The following is a 19484-nucleotide window of genomic DNA, read 5'->3' as shown; positions in this document are numbered from 1 at the left end:
TGAACCCACGCAGGGAGAGGAAGTGGAAGGAACAGATTACAGTCTCGAGGGCAGTGTGTGGAGCTGGGTGGGAAGGAAACCGGTCAGTAATAGGAAAAATGGCTTCCTAGTTGGGCAGCACTTGCAATGGGGTCTTAGGTGACCAGTGTGATTTAAATTAGCAGGAAGGGATCATGTATCCTGGAGGGTGGGGGCGGTCGTCCTGGGTTGAAGCTGGAGGACTCTCAAGACCCTCTGGTGCTTTCTGTTCCCTTTACTTACCAGGAGTTCAAGCCAGAGATGTGAAGGGAATCTTGCCCCTGATGGTCCTAATGGTGGTTGTTTTCTTGCTGCTTCTGTTCTGGGAGAATGAGCTCACTGAAGATGTTGTGCTGACGTCCATAGAACAATTGCATGTGGACTATCCTCAGAATGCTGTTCCTCTGAGGTACTGCAACTACATGATTCTCCAGAGGGTCATCAGGGAACCCGACCACAGATGCAGAAAGGTGCATGTCTTCATCCACGAGAGGCCTCAGAAGATCAACAGAGTTTGCACTTCCTCCAAGAAGATGTCGTGCCCAAATGATTCTGACCTTTTCTGCTTCCAGAGTGAGACAAAATTCAGGATGACAGTTTGTCAGCTCATTGATGGCACCACATATCCTGCCTGCAGGTACCAAATTTCTCCCATAAAGGGGTTTGTTCTTGTGACTTGTGATGACTTAGGGCCAGTTGATCTCCAGGGATATGTGGAATAACTTGCCATCAGCACTGAGTGTGAGGACTTCTTATCTGTCCCCGAGCCGCTCTGGTTAACCTGAACTGTGGGTATGGGGTAAGGCCGTGAATGGAAGGGGTAGGTGATTAATCCTCCCAGTGTTGCTGAGACACAATCATTGGTTCTGTATCAATAAAAACATCTTTGCTGAATTAAATCGCAGGCTCCACATGTGTGTTTTAAGTTTTTTTGCCTTGTCTTTGAGTCATTCAATGGAATTAATGGGAATCTGAGGTCAGATTTCAGTTGGAGAACAAAAGTCAGTTAGGTGTGACGCTCAAGGGGCCACCAACCAAGCACCACACAAACAAAACCCAATAATTAGCCTAGATAAACAACATTTAGTCAATATTCTGAAAAATCAAAATGATAGCAAAAAATCCCTTTTGTGTAAAATATCTACATCTCAAAGATCCAGCACTATAGGGCAAGATTGGAATGAGCCAGGACATATGAATGTTGCCAGCAAGGGAACAGATCACACTGTTTAAAATGTTAATTTTGTGCATGAAGGATTACATGGCATGTATTTCTTTGAAGTATGATTTTATTTATTCTTCAATAATCGTATATTATGGATTTTTGTTTGTTTAAGAGAGGATCTTACTTTGTAGCTCCAGATAGACTGGAACTCAGTCTGTAAACTAGGCTGCCCTCGAACTCACAGAGATTTGCCCACCTCTGCTCTTAAGAACTTGAATTAAAAGCCTATGACACGTGCTCTCCCCATACAGTGTATTTTGATTATATTCATTCCCTTTCGCCCTATTTCCTTCTGACCCCTCTCCCAGCCCCTAGTTATTTGCAAAGTGGTCAGCCTTGAAGACACAAACAACAAAAATGAATCTGCATATATGCAAATATGTAATACTATGCAGATTTATAATAACAAAAGAAAAAGAGATATCGATTTGAGAATGGGCAAACATGGGGGGGGGGAGGGAAGAGACATGGGAGGGGCCGGAAGAAAGGGAAGAAGGAGAAAAGAGACAAAATTCTGTTTTAATTAAAATAAATGTAAAGTATCAGCTTCATGTTCTCTCATTCTCTTAAAAACCAAACCAAACCAAACCATGGTGCTCCATTTGTGTTGGCCAGCTATCCTGAGCACAAGACCTGCCTTGAGGTATGGTTGCTATACTAGGTGTCACTCTATTAAAGAAAAAAGAATTTCCGTCTTCCAGCAGCTATCAATTAATAGATTTTTACCTGGGAGTGCCACTTTGTCTCCACTTCCCCTTGAATTTCTTTATTTGTTTTATTTGTGTGTGTGTGTCACGCTTATGTAGTACCCATGGAGGTAAGAAGGGGCATCTAGCTACCCTGAAACTGCAGTCACGGGGGATCGTGAGACTCTCTGTGAGTTCTGGAACCTGAACCTTGCTCTCTGCAAGAAGCATAAGTACTTTTAACCTCTGAGCCATCTCTCCAACCCGCAATTGTTTGTTTGTTTGTTTGTTTGTTTGTTTGTTTGTTTAAAAGAAAACACTACTGGGGTTACCTCTTAGGGACTTTGTCCTTTAATATATTTTTGAAATTTATTGTTTGCGAATCTCATACATGTATGCATTGTGTTTCCATCAAACACCCCCAGGCTCTCTCTGCTTCGACTTTTCTCACCCCCCTACATTTCCTCACACCACTTGCTCTTTCTCAACTCAGAGCTTATCTTTCTGTGTCACCCTGAGTTTAGAAATGACTATCGGAGCCTGAACCTGTGGGCTGCCCAGGTCAGCAGTAAATGGTAGGGCCTGTGAGTCCTTTTTCCCTCCGTAGCTGACTGTTTGGAGGGCCTGACTTCTGTGGACTCAGCTCCTGGAAGTTTACGATTGCCATAGACAAGTTGTGCATAGAAGATGCCATTTTGCAGTCCCTCCTCTCACTCTATGGCTCTGATACACTTTCGGTCTCCTCCTCACAATGTTGTGTGAGCATTGAGGGGTGATTTAAACCTCTTGCCTGGGGATGAGCCATTCTTTATTCTCAGCATCTTGGGCAGTCAAAGGTCTTTGTTGCATTCGCCTTTGTTCATCACCAGGAGTGAACAAAGCCTTTATTTAAGGCTCAGATAGCCTTTGTCTGTAGGCATAAACACAGATAATTAGAGGGAGGTTTGATGCTATGTCAATTTAGCTAAGTAGTCAGATTAGATTCTCCTCCCCGTCTAAGACCTTTTCAGTTACGGTTTAAAGTATTAGGCAAGCCCAGAATCAAATTAGGAAGCAGTGGTTTACCCCTAACATACCGGTATCAGTCAGGCCACCATTGTATCAATAGGTTCATCTTGTGAGGCAGGATGGTGTTACATTTCACAGCTGTGTTAGCTCATCCATGCCTTTACCCCACAGAGTCCCACTCGGAACTATGTAGCACTTAGAGAGCCAGCCCAGCCCGGAAGAATTTTCCAATGAGCTCCAGCTCAGTTTCTCCACAGCTTTCATCCGCCTTTGAGCTGTCTCTCTATAGCAGTAGGGTGGGTATCCAGGAGAAATGGCTGGAGCTTATATTTTGGGGGTCATTTCTTGGGTCTTAAAGACTTCTCTAAAGATAGATTATACACATTACACTGCATCTGTCCCTGTTCACCAGCTCCTCCTGGTCTCCAAAGAAAAGAAAAGAAGTTTGGAAGGCATCCAACTATGTCAGAGACCATTCCCATAAAGACCGTGGAGAGCTGCAGATACGAAAAGTCCGAAGGCAGGACTGAGTCTCTCTGAGCTAAGGTTTTTCCTCTTCAAAATTCTGAATGAAACAGAGAGGCTTTGAGCCATACTGCAAACTCCCTCTGCTTTTGATATTTGCTTGTCAATATGTAGTCGCCCCGTGTTCAGCTATATGGATGTGGAAACCTGCAGCTGGAGAGGAGAGGTAGACAAATAGAGCCTCCTATTCTGGAAACTTCATCAAGTCTCGATAATTAGTCTTCTGTCAGTATGCTTCTAGTAATTAGTTGTTTCATCTATAAAACTATAATAACCTTTGTGGTTTCTTCCCAAGCCTGTTATCCTATTGTTTGTTTTATTTATTTATTTATTTATTTATTTATTTATTTATTTATTTATTTATTTATTTTGTGGTTTTAGAGCTTTATTGTAGCAAGGCAGGGAGAAAGACAGAAGGTAGAAAGAGGGAGAGGCCGGCCATGGCCACGTGGAGAGTGGGGGAAGGGAGATAGAGAAAGAGGACTAGAGGTGAGAGTAAGAAAGTTGAGAGCTTAAAGAGCTTGTTTTATTTCTTAAGTAGTGCAGAAAGCGGCTTTGCTTGAGGGAAGGCTTAAGTCGGAAAATTAGTAAGAAATCCAGATAATGAACAAGTAGGGGCCAGTTTATGGGGTCATTAATTCTGAGTGATGTAGTCTCAAGCTTGTACGTGGGATGCAAGACTGAGAGAGTGAGTGGGCTGGAGCAGGGTGAGCTGTTCCCAGATGTTGAAGGGCTTGTTCTGTCCTGATCTTTTCAGTTGAGAGACTTCAGTTGTTGCACCAGTCCTTTGGACTTAACTCAAGGTCGTATCAAAAGAGGAGGTGCATCTCTGTGGGCTGCTAATTCTGTCTTTTATGACCGACCAGGTAGGTTTCCAGGGAGGAGGACAACTGTCCCAAGTGAAACACAATTCACAGCTTGTAGGTCAGAACCTGTCTTGTGGCTTCTTCCACACAGGGCAAGGCTTCTCCAGATGATTTTTTTTTTCTCTGTCAGAATTCCATCATCGTTGTTGCCTTGGGAATTTTTACGTGCTCCCAAGTGAGCCGAATGCTCAGTGTCTGAACAAAGAAGGAGAAGGGACGGCAGGGAAGGGTGCTGGGGTAGGGGTGCGGGGGGGGGGGGGATGAGAAGTGGGTTATGGGAGGGCAGCCTTGGTCAGAAGCAGACAAAGCAGCCCATTGCTGCTGCTTTCTTGCCCTATCCCTGGGGGTATTGTCTTCCCCTTTGCCCTCATTCCCTTTAAGTCTCTTCCTCCCTCTAACTTCTCCATCCTCTTTAAAAACAACTCTTGAAGGTAAATGAGTCCCTTTAAGGTACAAGTGACATCGATCTAGGAATCCATTTTTTAGCATTTTCATTTAATAGAGACCAAAGCCCAATTCAGATAAATTGTGGCATTTAGACATCTTTACTTTGGGGTGTATGTATATATTTTTAGTGAACACCTAATAATTTGCAGTCGAGCGCAGTAGCTATGAATTCTGCCCGTGTGAAATATGTGCTGAGACAGAGATCTCAGCAACGTTCTTCCGCATTGCCTTCCTGTTTCCCTAAAGTCACTTCACCAAGAGGAGTCAATGGCAAAGGATGAAGAGGATCCAAAAAAATAACTAAGTTATTTACAGTTTCTTCTTCTATTCAATATCTACCAAGTCTATGCCTAGGGCACACAGTTTCAAGGAACACATGTAGCCAGAGTTCTTTATCCACTAATCATCAGGTATTATAGTACATGCCTGTTGTTTAGTGTTCAGGACGCTGAGGCAAGAGACTCAGTTTTGAGTTTCAGATCAGCTTGGGTAATTTAGCAAGTTCCATGTCATCCTGTTTTAAATAGTGATTCCTGTCTTTAACGACAAGTGAGAGGCTGGAATGTGACTCAGGGGTTAAGGGCTCCTTCAGAGGACCTGGCCAATGCCCAACACCCACGTCAGACAGTTTACAGTGCTCTGTAACTCTAGGTCTAGGGAGTCTAGTGTTCTCTTCTGGCCTCTCAGGGTTCCTGCATTCACAGTTATGTATGCGTGCATGCATGCGTGCACACACACACACAATTAAAAATAGAAAAAAAACATTAAAAAAAGTTATAAGAGATTCACAGAAATGAGACAAAAATAGAAAAAAAACATTAAAAAAAGTTATAAGAGATTCACAGAAATGAGACATTCAGTAGACTTAAGTGAGGAGAAGATGTGTCAAAGAAAAAAATGCAACCTGGATTTGGCTTTGGGAACTTTCAAGAGGCAGAAAAGAAAGCCCCAAAGTGGGAGAGGTGGGAGTCTGAGAGATGGCTCAGGGGTGGAGGGCACTTGTTGCTCTTTCAGATGACTTGAGTTTGGGTCTGCACACTTACATCAAATGGCTCATAATCACACATAACTCCAGCACCAGGGAATCTGACATTCTTTTCTGGCCTCTGTGGGCCCCCATGCACACGTGACATGTACAGACTCACAGCCATAAATACAAAATAAAATCTGCGGGGGGGTGGGGGGGGTAAAAAAAAAAAGGAGAGATGGAGTCTTATGGTGTCTTTCGATAAGAAAGGGTCACTCTGATTGATCAGGACTGCTTTGTTCAGCAAAATCACAAGGGAAGCTCTAAGTCCTGACTGGAATGAGAACAGCAAAGGTTTGGCTCATAGCCTTCAGGGGCGGGCGTTCTCTGTTCCTGGAGGGAAGGAGAGAAGTGTTGAGAGGTCCAAGAAAGTGTCTTTCAAGTGATGTTTTACAGAATGGGGTTGGGGTACAGGGTGGGATGACAAAGGAGGCGAGGTGACAGTGCAGAACGCACATGGGTAGGAGAAACTTTTAAAGGGGAGGGGGGGGAAAAGGGTAAAAATCATTTTAGAGTGTAAGAGAGAATTATCAACACAAATAATCATCTTTTCTGGGGCTCGTACTATGGAATGTCTAGCACTGACAATACTAAAGATCTTCACGTTGACTACTCATGCTATGCTGCTGACAGTTCGGATGTGATGTCAGCGCAGGTCCGTGTGTCCTCTAGCAGTGGTCAGAAAGGATGTTTCAGGATCAGGGAGTTGTCAGCCTTACAAGAGTGTGGGTCGTACCTGTCACCTAACCAGACAGTGAAAAGACTGGACACAGTGAAACATAAAGAAAGATGTGCAGTCGGCTCTCAGAGAGGGAAACAATAAATACTTTGGGATTAAAGGAAATGGCGAGGAAGACTTCGCAGAAGGAAGAGCAAGCAGGGTGCTTCCCGGGCTCCAGGTTCAGACTGCCACAAACACACTCTGTCCAGTTCCCCTTGAGTGTTCTTGGCTTCTGGATTCCTCATCAAGCCCACACACATCTCTCTACCCCTTTCTTGCCCCTCCTCCCCTTGGTCAGACCCAATAGCAGAATCTTTGACTATGAGACACAGTGTCACTTCCAGCCCTGCAAGAAGCTGGACTCTTTCTCGGCAGCATCATCTTGTCAAAGGAACTGGTAAAGAGAGATCTGTGACTGAGAATGGGTGGCGAAGAAGCCAGGGAATAGAGAAAGGTTACTGTCTGTGCCTGTTCACATGGCACCCAGAGCCAGGTCCTGTGTGGGCAGTAAGAGACAGCAATAGTGAGGTGTGAGATGGCTTTAACCTACATGGAGACTGTAGACCCCTCCAGCAAGAGCAGAAAAGAGAAAGATGCTTGGTCCCTGCACATTAGATTTAGCTCATGGGTTTTATGTCTTTGTTCGTCATTTTGTTTTTTCTTCAGATTGGTAAACTAAGGTTAAATAGATAGAGTGAATGATTGTAAGTGGAGATTTTAACATTGTTGCTCAGGTTGCTCAAGGGACTGTCATCTTGCTATGTCATATTTCAACTATATCTGTGGGAGTCTTATGTTTAGAGGTTGCTACTAAGAATAGTTACCCTCACAAAAAAGGAAAACATCTGCCCTGCATTCTCCTTCCTTTTATCTTTACTGCAGACAAGATCACCATACTTACAAGATGGCAGTCTTTCTGCTGTTGCTCGCCCTTGGACTGCTTCTTGCAAAGCCTTCAGAAAGCAGAATGAAGGGGACCACAGAACAATTTTCACAGGAAGAGATGCAACCTGCTGCAAAACAGACTCTAGAGGAATCAGCAAACTCAACCCTGTCAGACAAAAATACTGGCCTCAGCATATCCAAACATGTGATGTCTGCCACACCCCTAACACCCAGAAGGCTATCTTTTATTATCCCCAAGGGAAATACTATGAGAGATGGCAGGAACTGTGTAAACAGCCTAAGAGTCTGGAGAACCGAGGTAGACGGGAATGCATCCTGTCAGTTGGGCAATGACTTTATACATGGCTCCATGGATGTGAGCCTCAGAATTCCCAAGGCCACCCGAGGGAAGTGTGAACAAACACCCAAGCCAAGCAGCAGTGGGAGCCTAGGACTGGAGCGTACCACGTGCAAGGTCCTTGCAGGCCACCAGTGCCTCAGGTCCCATGAGCACAGCATCACCTCATTAAAGAAAATCCTGACAGTGCTGGCCAGCAATTCTCTGATGAGCTGGTTAGTTAGTGGCTGTAAATTGTAAGTCACAGGCTTTGGGACTAAAGAAGGACAAGTTCAAGGTCATTGTTGCTTCTCTCCTTCTGCCTCACACATCTTTCCTTTAGTACGTGGTGAACACTATTGGTACTAACCGGATGAGCGAAACAAAGTAGCAGCACAAATTAATTAAAACTTGTAGCTGACCCTAGAACACACACTCATCTTCCCGCTCTCACTCTTGTTCCCACAACCTGAACTCCTTCCTGGTTTAACTATCAAGCTACCCCAGAGCTGAGTTTGCCCAAGTGGACAAAGGTAAGGAGAGAAACTCCAGGTCAGATAGTGTGAATGAGGGTGAGGTACATACTCAGTCCTGCTCTTCCAAGGATAGTGAGCATGTGTGTGCCCCTGAACACGCCTGCCTGCCACCCAGCTGTGGTGGCTTGTCCTCGGGGAGACGTCTCGGCATCAACAGATCCAGCACTGTACAACCTGCATTCCCCTGTTGCTATCTCAGGACCACTGCAAAGAGGAAGCAAAGCTCCTGTCACCGCTAGGTAAAGTCTGGCTACTCACGAGCTGTGCCTGCCGAGAGGCAAATTATAGGAAATAGAGGTAGTGATGTGTCAAGTATATGGCAAGTTTCAAGCAGGGTTATCTTCCATCTTGATGCTTTCTCTACCAATCTTAAGCCCGCAGAGTTAACAGTGCATGAAGCACAGACCGTTACCAGGTTGTTATTCATTGTTGTGCAAATGTATGCGCCTGTTTCCCCTCTTATCCTTCATCCCAAGGCAACTCTTTTTTTTTTTTTTAACAATTTTATTTGAAATAAACATGTGCAAATGAATGCTATGTCGCTAAACACTTTTTCTTGCAGCACATGGCTCATTATGTGTGGATATTCCCCATATTTTTATACTGATACAGAATTCTCATTCTATTGAAAATACAATATGCTGACAATATGTAGACCTATCTAACCACACTTGACATTTGGGGGCTTTTGAGCTGGATTCTCTTGTCAGCCTAGTGGCTGCTTAAACAGTGCTCTCGGTTCACTGTTACTTTGGTTAAGCTGGTATGTAAGCAGAGCTCAATTAGCATTTGGCAGTAAGAGGGAAGTGATTGAAGAAAAAGCCTGGGTCCTGAAGGATAACTGAGGATACAGCTTGGATGCTGTGCTCAATGAATCCATTCTTGGGTTACTTTCATGTGGCAGGTCTGATACTACACTGCACTCACTCTCCAAACGGAAGAGTTGGTTTGCCACCAGTTCATCATACAAAACTGTCTCTTCTTGCTTCATATTTAGTTCATATGTGAGTAAGTTTATTTCCACATCATTCATTTATAATGGAGGGTCAGGTCAGCCCTGGAGATAACTATTTTTGTTTTGTTTTATTTTGGTCATAAATGCAAGAGACAGATTTGGCTACAGGAGAAGGCAGAGAGGGACAGAAGTGAGGCAATGCTCCTTTGAACGTGGACAACGCAGCTGTGTTACTTCCTGTTCTTGATGTGTTAACAAAATATCCTGACAAAAGCCGTTGGAGGGGAAAGGTTTTATTTTAACCCAAGTTAGATGAGTCGAGGTGTCTAAGGCTTGAAGCAGCTGCCAGGAGCAGGAAACAGAGAGTGTACACTTTGCAGAGCTCAACTTGCTTTCCCCTTCTTGACGGCTGAGGATTCTCTACCCTGAGGCTAGTCCTGCCAGCAATTAAGATGGCTTTTCCCATATCAATGTAATCAAGATAATTCCGACAGGATGCTCAGAGGCCATCTCCCAGGTGATTCAGTGACCAATTCCACATCTAGTCTTTCCTCCTTCCAGACAGAATGTGTGACCACGCATGCTGCCTGACGTTCGGTCCACTCTGAAGACTTTTCTTCACTGGTGTCTTGCAGGGCTGTCCCAGAAAGGGGTGGTAATGCTGCAACTGTCCAATCTGGGTGGTACCTGCATAACGTGCAGACCAGGCCCCAATTTTCTCTTTGTCCACTCGTGACAGTGCACACACTACGATGTTCACTATGGCTTCTACTGCCATTACAATGCCTTCTGCTACCAAGCGTGCATGCACTCAGAGAGCCAGTCTCTTTTTCTTTCCCTCTGAAACATCTCACTGGACCCAGTAATATTGATTTCAGACTCTGGTCCTCCAGATCTGTAGAAAAAAATCAATGTGTTTTTTGTTTGTTTTTCAAAACAGGGTTTTTCCATGTAGCCCTGGCTATCCCGGAGCTCACTCTATAGATACATCTAGCTTCTAACTCAGAGATTTGCCTGCCTCTGCCTCTTGAGTGCTGGCATTAAGGGCATGTGTCACCACCACCTGGCCCAATTTGTGTTGTGTTGTTTTAAGGTAACACGTTTGTGCAAATCTGTTACAGTAGTCAGAGAAACTAACAGAAGGGTTATAAAAAATAATTTAAAGATTTTACAGTAAATATGTGAAAAGGAGTAATGTTTGCACATCATTAATCTTATAGTATAGACACATTAGGTTCAAAGAAAGAGAGAAAGATAGATTGTGGGTCTGAGTGACATGTATAATCTGGGCAAGAAAATAAAGATAGTGATAGAATAATAGTAATAGAGAAAAATTGGACAAGGTTAATATGGGAACATTTAAAGGAAGCCTGTATGCAATTTTCTGACTTACACAGCATCTTTTCCCTCCACTATAAAGTAGCCTCTTACTTTCTATGACTGTTTCCGTAGGTACTTTTAGGAGGAAGCACCCCTGCATGGGTATAATTATGTTTTATCTACTTGAAGGAGTAATAACTAACCACTTATTTATTCAAGAATTTGTGTATATCACTGTGCACTCATGGATATTTACAATCGGAGTGTTGCTATACTCTAAGGCTTATTTAAAACATTCCGTGCCTTCAGTTTTAGCTTTGAGGGATCCTTTCAGTCAAATCTAGTGACTTCTTAGGACTGCCTCTCCACTCTCTTCTATGAGGTCACTCAAATATCTGTAAAGTAAGTTTAGGGGCTTCTCTGCATCTTGCCTTGGCCTTAACTCTAAGGATTAATTTGTAAGCTTTATAGATGCACAGGTTCCTTTTGCTGAGTTCTGATGCACAGATGTTATGTGTCCACACTGCAGCAGCCTATAGTAAGCAGATGTGCTTTTCATCCTGACACCCCTGGTCCAACTGTCCACATCCTGTCAATCACGGTCTCTAATATCGATATATCTTTGACTTATCCATTACAGAAACTGTGATTATCCAGTTGTGGACTCCTTATGCTGATTTCTTTCATTTACGTACTACATTTGATACCCACTTGTGGACGCGTTGTTACTTCTAATCAGTTAATAGTATTCTACTAAAGCATGAATTCTCTTCATGCTGGTCGTTCTCTCAAGCTTTCAGCCCTCGGCTTTGGACCCTGGTTTTCCTGTATCCAAATACTCTTAGCATTTAGAACATTATCAGACCCTAGACACACTCCATTTTCATCCCAGCTTTCTTCTCTGTTTCCAGGAGCAATAAACAGTGTTGATTGAATGGCCAGGACCTAGGGAAAGCTCTCTCTGTCCTGCCCTTCAAGCAAACACAATTAGATAATAAGCCCATGGGAATCTTACAGTGCAACCTCTCTCTGTCTCCCTACACCCCTCTGTGTCTGTCTGTTGGTCTGTCTGTCTGAGAAAGGATTTATTTTGGCTTACAGCTTTAGAGTATAACATATCAGTGAAGAAAGAGCACAGAGTACTGATGCCCAACTCATTCTCTCCTTTTTCACTCAGCCCATACAATGCTGAGGTCTACATTCAGGCCTTCTGCTCTCAGTTAAAGTCATCTAGATAAGAGAGCCTTCTATGTGCAGCTTTACTTTAGATGACATGTCAGATACATTAGGCATCTGCTGGTTGTTTATGTCATAATGCTTGTCGGAGACCCATCCTGATTCTTTCTCTTATGTATATCGTTAGTAGGTTTTTTTCAACTGATGTAAATCAGTGTAGTCATACTGCACATTCATTTTTACATGAATTATGGAAAATTAACTTTCATAAAACATCAATGCCACACACCCAGTCAAGTGCTTTCTCTCACAGCAGTCTGTCCTATTGTGAGTGTGCGGGAGATATAGGGGCATGTGCACTCACGTGTGAACGGTAGAGGGTTGGGCATGTTTCTCCATTCTCCCCTGATTTTAATATTTCCTATTGTGGTGGCTGTTTCATATCTTTAAGAATTTTAGTGGTTTTCACAACTTCTTCCCCTTCATCCCATTCCCTCTTCCGCAGGACATCGTCTTATCAATAAGTCCCTTTCCTCTTTCAGGCCTTCTTTTGGCACATGGTCTCTCACCAACTCTGAGGCTAGACTGACTGATCCCTGGGCTCTGCCCATCTCCAGCCCCACAACTGGGGGTTACAGGGCAAACACCCAAAGCCCAGCTTCAGATGTGATTTCTGGGGATTTGAACTCAGGCTGTCCAGGTCACACAGCAAAGACTTCAAACGCTGAACCTGTTCTCTGCCCAGAACAATCTTTTCCTATTAGTTCCTGCTTATTGTAACACTGTTTTGAATAGTGTCCTGAATATTACCAAATCACGGAGTTCAATCAACATATCTGCCATACTCATTTCTCAGTGGAGAACCAATATATTCACAGGTTTGTGTATATGTGTGTGTGTATGTGCGCGCGCTATAAAATTATATTTTTTGTTCTCTCTCCTTCCCCCAGAAAAACAGTTTACAAAACTTCAGCATAAAATCAAATAATACTGTTGAGCAGACTACAGACCTTAATCACATTTCATCATGTTTTGTATGAGCTCATGTGTTTATCTGTATATGTATGTTGAGTGCATCCGTGTTTGTATGCATGTATGTGTGTGCCTCTGTGCCTCTGTGTGTGTGTGTGTGTCTTATGTATGTGTGAGTGTGTGCATATGTGCTCCATTAGTGCTGAAGAACTGTCTCATGCTGGACTAGTTTGTTCTCTATCTCTATATTTCTGTAATTTTGAGATAATATAGTATTAGACCCATACAGTTATATAATGCCTTTTCTTTTAAAAAAAACTATTTTAAGGTTATTATTTTCATGCATTTGTAGGAAATAATGCAGAGTACCTCTGTACCTTTAATTCAGTTTAACTAATGATAGCATGATGCAAACCTGCAATATTGTATGAAAACCTAGATATTTACCTGGATACAACCAAGAACATGAGAAACATTTCTGAAATCGAACATTTTCATAACCATAACTATCTCCCATGCTGTTTGTATGTAGACAAAACCTGTCTCCTTTGTCTCATTAGCTGTATTTTTACTTTCAAGTTACATGCACACATTTGCATACACAAAGACATATACACACACATTCACACACATACAGGTATGAGCACACACTTAAACACATACATTTATGCACATATGCACACACAAGTGGCACATACATACACATAAGCGTATATTCACACACATACTCACGGATACTATCTGCCTTTTCTCTAAATTGAGAAGTAATAGTACACTATACGCACAGTTGCAAGCTCATGCTGGTCTTGAGTTTCCTTTTTTGCCATCCATTGGCTGTTAGAATATTTGCTGGGTTTGCCCTTTCTTTCTGATGTGATGTTGTGTATCCAGACAGGTATGATTCCATCCTTAAAAGTGGAAGATCAGCTACCATAGGTTATTTTATGCCTAAGCTTTCTGTCTTGTGTAGGAAGGATATGTCTTACCTCAAATTATGAAAAAGATTTTGTTTTGTTCTTTAAAAAAACAATTTTTATCTTTGAAAATTACTTTATTTCCTATGCTATGTAAGTTGAAGAATTCATATGGCGCCTTGTGTGTGCCTGTGCGTGGTTTATGTAAGTATATCTGTGTCTGTGTGGGATGTATGTGTGTGTGTTATGTGAGGTATGGAGATTTATAGTATTTTGTCTTCATCTACCCATTATTTAACCAAAACCCCAATTTGTCAGAATTTTAACCTTACACATTACATATTTCATCTTTATTCCATCTTTGACTTCAGAGGGGAAAGAGAATAGAAAGCAAGCCATAGCTAGGGGTTGAATAAGAAGTCTACATCGTCTGGGGTCACAATGACTCACAGAAAAATGTAGCAGGTTTCTACTTATCACTATCTGTTACATTTTTATATAGCCTTGTGCTTTAAAAAGCTAGACAAAGCATTAGTGAAAATTAATTTGCAAAAAGCATGACACGTGTGAAGAGATTCTGCCGCCTCTGTGCTGGATTGACTTCATTGTTCCAAAGTGAGATATGAAAATTACTCTGTACTTATGTTTGAAAGTTGACTTTCAATCAATGAGAATTTTTGTTTCTTGTAGGTTTATTCTGCATGTCTCACAAGCTCAAGCACTTACCATTCACCTTAGAGGAAGAAGCGCTGTGAACTGAGTTAACAATGTGTTTGACCTCCTGGCTATCCACTCTGGACTCAGGCTGTTCAGATTTTCTTCACTCAGTGCGGTCTTTGTCCTCCTTTAGGTTTTGAGGTGAATGTTTAAGACAAACAACATTGCTTCAAAATATTTGCGAAAATAATCCATTTGGTGCAATTAAAACCTGGAATTTCCTTACAAAATTTAACCAGGGATGCTTGGAATCTTAAAAGCATATTGTAGTGCTAAAATCTCTTTTGAGTTCCAACATTTATAGTAGTGAAACTAAGATTAGGAAATTAGCAAGAGGGCTGGAGATATGGCTCAGAGGTTAAGAGCACTGACTGCTCTTCCAGAGGTGCTGAGTTCAATTCCCAGCAATCACATGGTGGCTCACAACCATCTGTAATGGGATCTGGTGCCCTCTTCTAGTGTGTCTGAAGACAGTGACAGTGTACTTACATATATAAGATAAAATAAATAAATCTTGAGAAAAAAAAGAAATTAGCAAGAAATAATTCATTCATAAATAACACTTTATTACGATCTCTTTCTTGCTGGGCAGTGGTAGCACACACCTTTAATCCCAGCATTTGGGAGGCAGAGGCAGGCAGATCTCTGAGTTTGAGGCCAGCCTGGTCTACAGAGTGAGTTCCAGGACAGCCAGGGCCACACAGAGAAACCCTATCTTGAAAAAACAAAAACAAAAACAAAAACAAAACCTCTTTTTTTTTCCTCGTATGCAATCTATATTTCCACTGAATAAAATGGTGAGATAAGGAAAAGATGGAGACATAGGGCTGGTAAGATGGCTCAGCACGCCTGAGGAGCTCATTTCAATTCCTGGAATCTACATGACAGAAAACGAGAAGCAACTCCCGAAAGTCATCCTCTGACCTCTACATGTCACCGTGGAGCACATGCCCCCATACACAATTAAAATGCAATAATAATTAAAACTATGAGGTTGACAGAGTTCAGCGTTCTGACTTCTCCACCCACGCAAATGCCCACGGCCCTCACTGGTTTTCTGCTCAGTACCAGCAGCGCTTTTGTCAACAATTTAAAGTTCTGCTAGGCTTTTCTTCATGGTTTTGCTTTTCTTTCCTCAAGAAGAGCATGGCTGACCAGTGAGAAACCCCCACATTGCCAATTTACTCAAGTGGCAGAGGCAAGGCCAATCAGAAGAGTGAGTTTCCTTGATGAAAGAAGGTGGGGGAAGGCTGCACAGTGGGAACACTGTGACCCTAGAAGAGGGTACAAAAGTGACAGTGCCTGGCCCTGCCATTCCACAGAGCGCCCGTAGAGGAGCACTTTTGTTCTACAAAGAAGTGGAGAGGAGACGATGGCAAGAGTCTGGTGAAGAGTTTTAGCTTCCTCCTCCTGTGCCCCTTGGACATCCCTCTTCTGTGAGTCAGTCGAGGCTCTCTGGTGTTTAAGATAACTTGATAATGATTTCTTTCCCTGTTACCTAGACACTCCCAGGTTTGAAACGTACAGAAACTGTAATGCGATAGATTTGTTGAAGGCCACTTTGTTGCTGAGTTCTCACTCGGTGAGTGGGTACACCTGGACTCCATTGATCATGTGTGTGTCGATTTGCTCACTCTTGCTCAAGATGCCCCAGATGCTCTGTGTTCTCACTGCAGAGTTTTGAGCTGAACTCTCTGGTTCTCACAGGGTGATATTGATGGAGGTATGAAAAAATTATGTGGAGGAAGGTATATGTTCACGTAGAAGGACCACTCAACACCACCAGTTTGAAATACAACTTCTTTTCCTCCCTCTGTACCTCTGTGTTTAACTTTCCTAGTCGCTCCATTTTCCACTGTGTGCCCCCATCTTCTGACTCTCTCTATAAATTTCTGTGGCCTTTCCTAATGGATATGATAAAAATCCAAATAAGCAATTAGCCACAACTGTATTCCTACTTATCTTACACATGGGCTAGAGTTTCTTGGTTGCTATAGTTGCCATGAGGGAAGTGAGAAGATGCTAATAATAAAAAGTAAACAGAACTTCTATAATTTGGCTGTTCCAATGTTGGAAATATATAGGAAGTCTTTGTCATAGCTTATGGTAAGACGTGTACAACTTCTTATACTACTATCTGTGTTACTGTTTTAAGATTTAAATTCACTTCAACAATGTACTTATGAGCTGCTCAGATTCACTCTCTCTTCCTAACTCAGAATGATTTATTCTCACTGAAGACTCGTATCTCTGCTGTCAAGTTCTAAGTAAAGCGATCCACCCTTTCTCTGAAACAATAGATAACAATGGGTACAATTGAGGTAGGAAGCCACGTGCAAATTCTGTCTCAGAAGCCTACTTCAAGTAGAGAGAAGGTCCTTGCTTTCCACTGAGAGAAAGATCTTGGAGAATTAATGAAAAACAGTCCTATTTGGGATAGGAATACACAAGACAACTGGGTCTAGAAGTTCTCTACAAAAGACTGGTCTCTAAACTGGTTTGTAGACTAGGCTTTGTTGCTTATTTTAGCAAATTGGAATCGTCTAATGGATAGATGTTGTCACTCCTCAGTTTCCTATAGAAAGATCTTTAAAATGTATCACAATTAACCAGGAAGGTTTCATGACAGACATCACTAAGATGCATGCAATATTTTCCTTTAAAATTATCTTGTATCTTATGTCATCGGCTTAGTGTTGAATTGATAAGCAAAGACATTTGCTCATAAACTTATAAAGACCTATACATAGAAACAGCAGACTATGGGGTGAAGAGATGTAGAGAAATCCAAATAATACAATAACTGAATTCTCTACTGTTGAGGTCAGCATAGCTATAAATAGTGATGTGAACTGGAGTGAGTTTGGGGGGTGGGGATACAATTAAAACAGGAACGATAAAGATTACCTCAGGGGCGGAAGGAATCACCAAGGAAAACAGTAGACAGGAGATGAAGGACTTTGGAAAAGAGTGGTGTGATGTGGCAAAACACAGAGAAGGGCCTTAAAATAGACATTGCAGTTGGCATTGAAGCAGAAATAGAGTCAGCCAAGGAGCCAGCTCAGTGTATGTCTAATGCACCGCTGCTGGCCTTCCTTGGCCTCTTCTTCAAGATATCTTTGACCAGATGTGAGCAAGAAGAGAGTGAAGGCCTGAGATGGACAGTGTTTCTCATCAGAGAAAGATCAAAAAGAGGAGGCTGGATCATTTCTGGACAAATTATTAATTTCTGGAAGTGGGAAAAAGGTGTTTGTTTTAGACAGAACAGGAGAGGTCCTCCAGAGAGCCACTTTCTTCTTTCACTGTGGGTGTGGTCTGCCCTCTCTACAACCTTCCTCTACCCCTTTTGCTGATTTCCTTCCCACCTCCACTGCCCCCCATATCCCCTCACTTCTTCCCACTCTCCTCTAGCTCTGTCTCTTCCTTTCACACTTCCTCCTTTATCTGCTACTCAATACTAACACACTTATTTTAGAGTCAACATTAGGAAGCTCTTCAAATAATTTCTGAAATCTCAAGTCTAACACTTTTTCAATGAACTACATACTCAGAGTGCCAAACAGTGAAAGTTAGTAAATGTGGTCTCTATGTGGAAATAGAAAGAAACATTGCATCCTAATAGAATGTCTCTATTCACATACAACTTTTGTTTCCGCAGGCAAAAAAAAATGAAACCTTTGGTCATCAAGTTCGCCTGGCCTTTGCCATTGCTGCTGCTGCTGCTGCTGCCACCGAAGCTTCAGGGGAACTATTGGGATTTTGGGGAATATGAACTAAACCCAGAAGTACGTGACTTTATTAGGGAATATGAGAGTACAGGGCCCACCAAACCACCTACCGTAAAAAGAATCATAGAAATGATCACCATTGGTGACCAACCTTTCAATGACTACGATTACTGCAACACTGAACTCAGGACTAAACAGATTCACTATAAGGGGCGCTGTTACCCAGAACACTACATTGCAGGAGTGCCCTATGGTGAGCTAGTAAAAGCCTGTGATGGTGAAGAAGTGCAATGTAAGAATGGCGTTAAATCTTGCAGAAGAAGCATGAATCTAATCGAGGGAGTGAGGTGTGTTTTAGAAACAGGACAGCAAATGACAAACTGCACATATAAAACCATCCTCATGATTGGTTATCCAGTTGTCTCCTGTCAATGGGATGAAGAAACCAAAATTTTTATTCCTGACCATATATATAATATGTCACTACCCAAGTAGCAGTAAAGCATTGGACACCAGAAGTATGTCTCTCCCCACCCCCAACATTCTAGGTTTCTCTGAGCAGTTACATATGGGAGTAGCTCACCCTGAGAATGGTAGTTTGGGTCTATTCCCTCTGATCATGCACCTCTTTCCTTTTCCGTCCCCAAAGCAATGAATGTCGGCATGGGCTATGATCACATAACTCTAACAGGTGTTTTCATAAAGGTTACAGAATGGGTCATGACAATAAGTCTCCAGCAAACAGATGACAAGCATGAAGAGAAGCAGGAGGCTGGGTGTGCGAGTTCAGGTTAATGCCTTCAGCACTTTGGAAGCTAAGCAGAAGTTCCCAAGCTTGAGGCTTGTCTGTGCAACCAGGCAAAACCCTTGCATAATCAATCAAACAAACAAATACATAAAAAAATTTTTAAAAAATGCTTTGGAATAGCTTTCTGAAGATCATCCAAATTTTCATGTGATTTTCCTGGTTCAGCATGAAAAAATAAAGTGCTTCTTCGCTCAGTGGCTGACTCTGTGGTGCCTGTAGGGGTTTCTAGGGCTGGAAGGATTTTTACATTAACAACTTCTTTCAGACTTGAACGCAGTGAGTGCATCTTTCCAGTGTTGTGTTAATATGTAGTTCACCTTTCACATTCTTTACATTTAACACAATACATAGTACCATGAAGGAGGAAATCCAGGCAAAGAGCGACTCAAGATAAAAGCCTTTACTAAGTACATAGCCACCTCCCCAGAGCTCTTTCCAGTTGTCAGTGTGTGGGAGAGGCCCCACACCTTGCTGGAGCTCAGACATAAGCCTTTGCCAAGACTTTCCCATTAATTCGTAAATTAAGGCCTGGGTCTGGCAGTTATTTTCATTCTCTAAAGAGAAAGGCACAGGGAAACCTTGCTTCCAAAAGCCTTACCTAGGAGGCTTTTGA

At 42.4% G+C, this 19484-nt stretch overlaps 3 protein-coding genes across 7 annotated transcripts; all 3 read left to right on the top strand.

Annotated features, from left to right (window-relative positions):
- The first annotated feature begins 280 nt into the window (after positions 1-280).
- Rnase12 (ribonuclease, RNase A family, 12 (non-active)) lies at positions 281-825 on the top strand. The gene has a single exon (NM_001011875.2). It carries the CDS (start codon positions 303-305, stop codon positions 738-740), a length of 438 nt encoding a protein of 145 aa, NP_001011875.1. The 5' UTR covers positions 281-302; the 3' UTR covers positions 741-825.
- A 995-nt stretch (positions 826-1820) lies between these two features.
- On the top strand, positions 1821-8830 carry Rnase11 (ribonuclease, RNase A family, 11 (non-active)). 4 transcript variants are annotated; one of them, XM_011245112.2, is made up of 3 exons: positions 1826-1886; positions 4220-4328; positions 7406-8830. In XM_011245112.2, the coding sequence occupies exon 3, from the start codon at positions 7428-7430 to the stop codon at positions 8004-8006; it is 579 nt and encodes a 192-aa protein (XP_011243414.1). In that variant the 5' UTR covers positions 1826-1886; positions 4220-4328; positions 7406-7427; the 3' UTR covers positions 8007-8830. The 4 variants fall into 4 exon arrangements, with proteins under 4 accessions (XP_006519285.2, XP_011243414.1, XP_006519283.1 ...); XM_006519222.3 differs by lacking the exon at positions 4220-4328 and having other exon boundaries at positions 1821-1886; XM_006519220.2 differs by lacking the exons at positions 1826-1886; positions 4220-4328 and adding an exon at positions 6822-6920 and having other exon boundaries at positions 7406-8829.
- A 6789-nt stretch (positions 8831-15619) lies between these two features.
- On the top strand, positions 15620-19064 carry Rnase9 (ribonuclease, RNase A family, 9 (non-active)). Of its 2 annotated transcripts, XM_006519142.4 has the most exons (3): positions 15620-15721; positions 15838-15917; positions 17994-18967. In XM_006519142.4, exon 3 carries the CDS (start codon positions 18004-18006, stop codon positions 18556-18558), a length of 555 nt encoding a protein of 184 aa, XP_006519205.1. In that variant the 5' UTR covers positions 15620-15721; positions 15838-15917; positions 17994-18003; the 3' UTR covers positions 18559-18967. The 2 variants fall into 2 exon arrangements, with proteins under 2 accessions (XP_006519205.1, NP_898853.2); NM_183032.2 differs by lacking the exon at positions 15838-15917 and having other exon boundaries at positions 15656-15771; positions 17994-19064.
- Positions 19065-19484: the final 420 nt, after the last annotated feature.

Source organism: Mus musculus, chromosome 14 (assembly GCF_000001635.26).
Source record: "Mus musculus strain C57BL/6J chromosome 14, GRCm38.p6 C57BL/6J".
Taxonomy (NCBI): Eukaryota; Metazoa; Chordata; class Mammalia; order Rodentia; family Muridae; genus Mus; species Mus musculus.
This window is presented reverse-complemented; position numbering and strand designations above follow the sequence as displayed.

Excerpts from the sequence above, each read along its gene's own strand:
- Rnase12 (NM_001011875.2), top strand. The coding sequence starts at position 303 with ATGGTCCTAATGGTGGTTGTTTTCTTGCTGCTTCTGTTCTGGGAGAAT.
- Rnase11 (XM_006519222.3), top strand. The coding sequence starts at position 1,834 with ATGGTGCTCCATTTGTGTTGGCCAGCTATCCTGAGCACAAGACCTGCC. Across the intron at positions 1,887-7,405 it reads AGCACAAGACCTGCCTTGAG|ACAAGATCACCATACTTACA; the intron begins GTATGGTTGCTA and ends TCTTTACTGCAG.
- Rnase9 (NM_183032.2), top strand. The coding sequence starts at position 18,004 with ATGAAACCTTTGGTCATCAAGTTCGCCTGGCCTTTGCCATTGCTGCTG.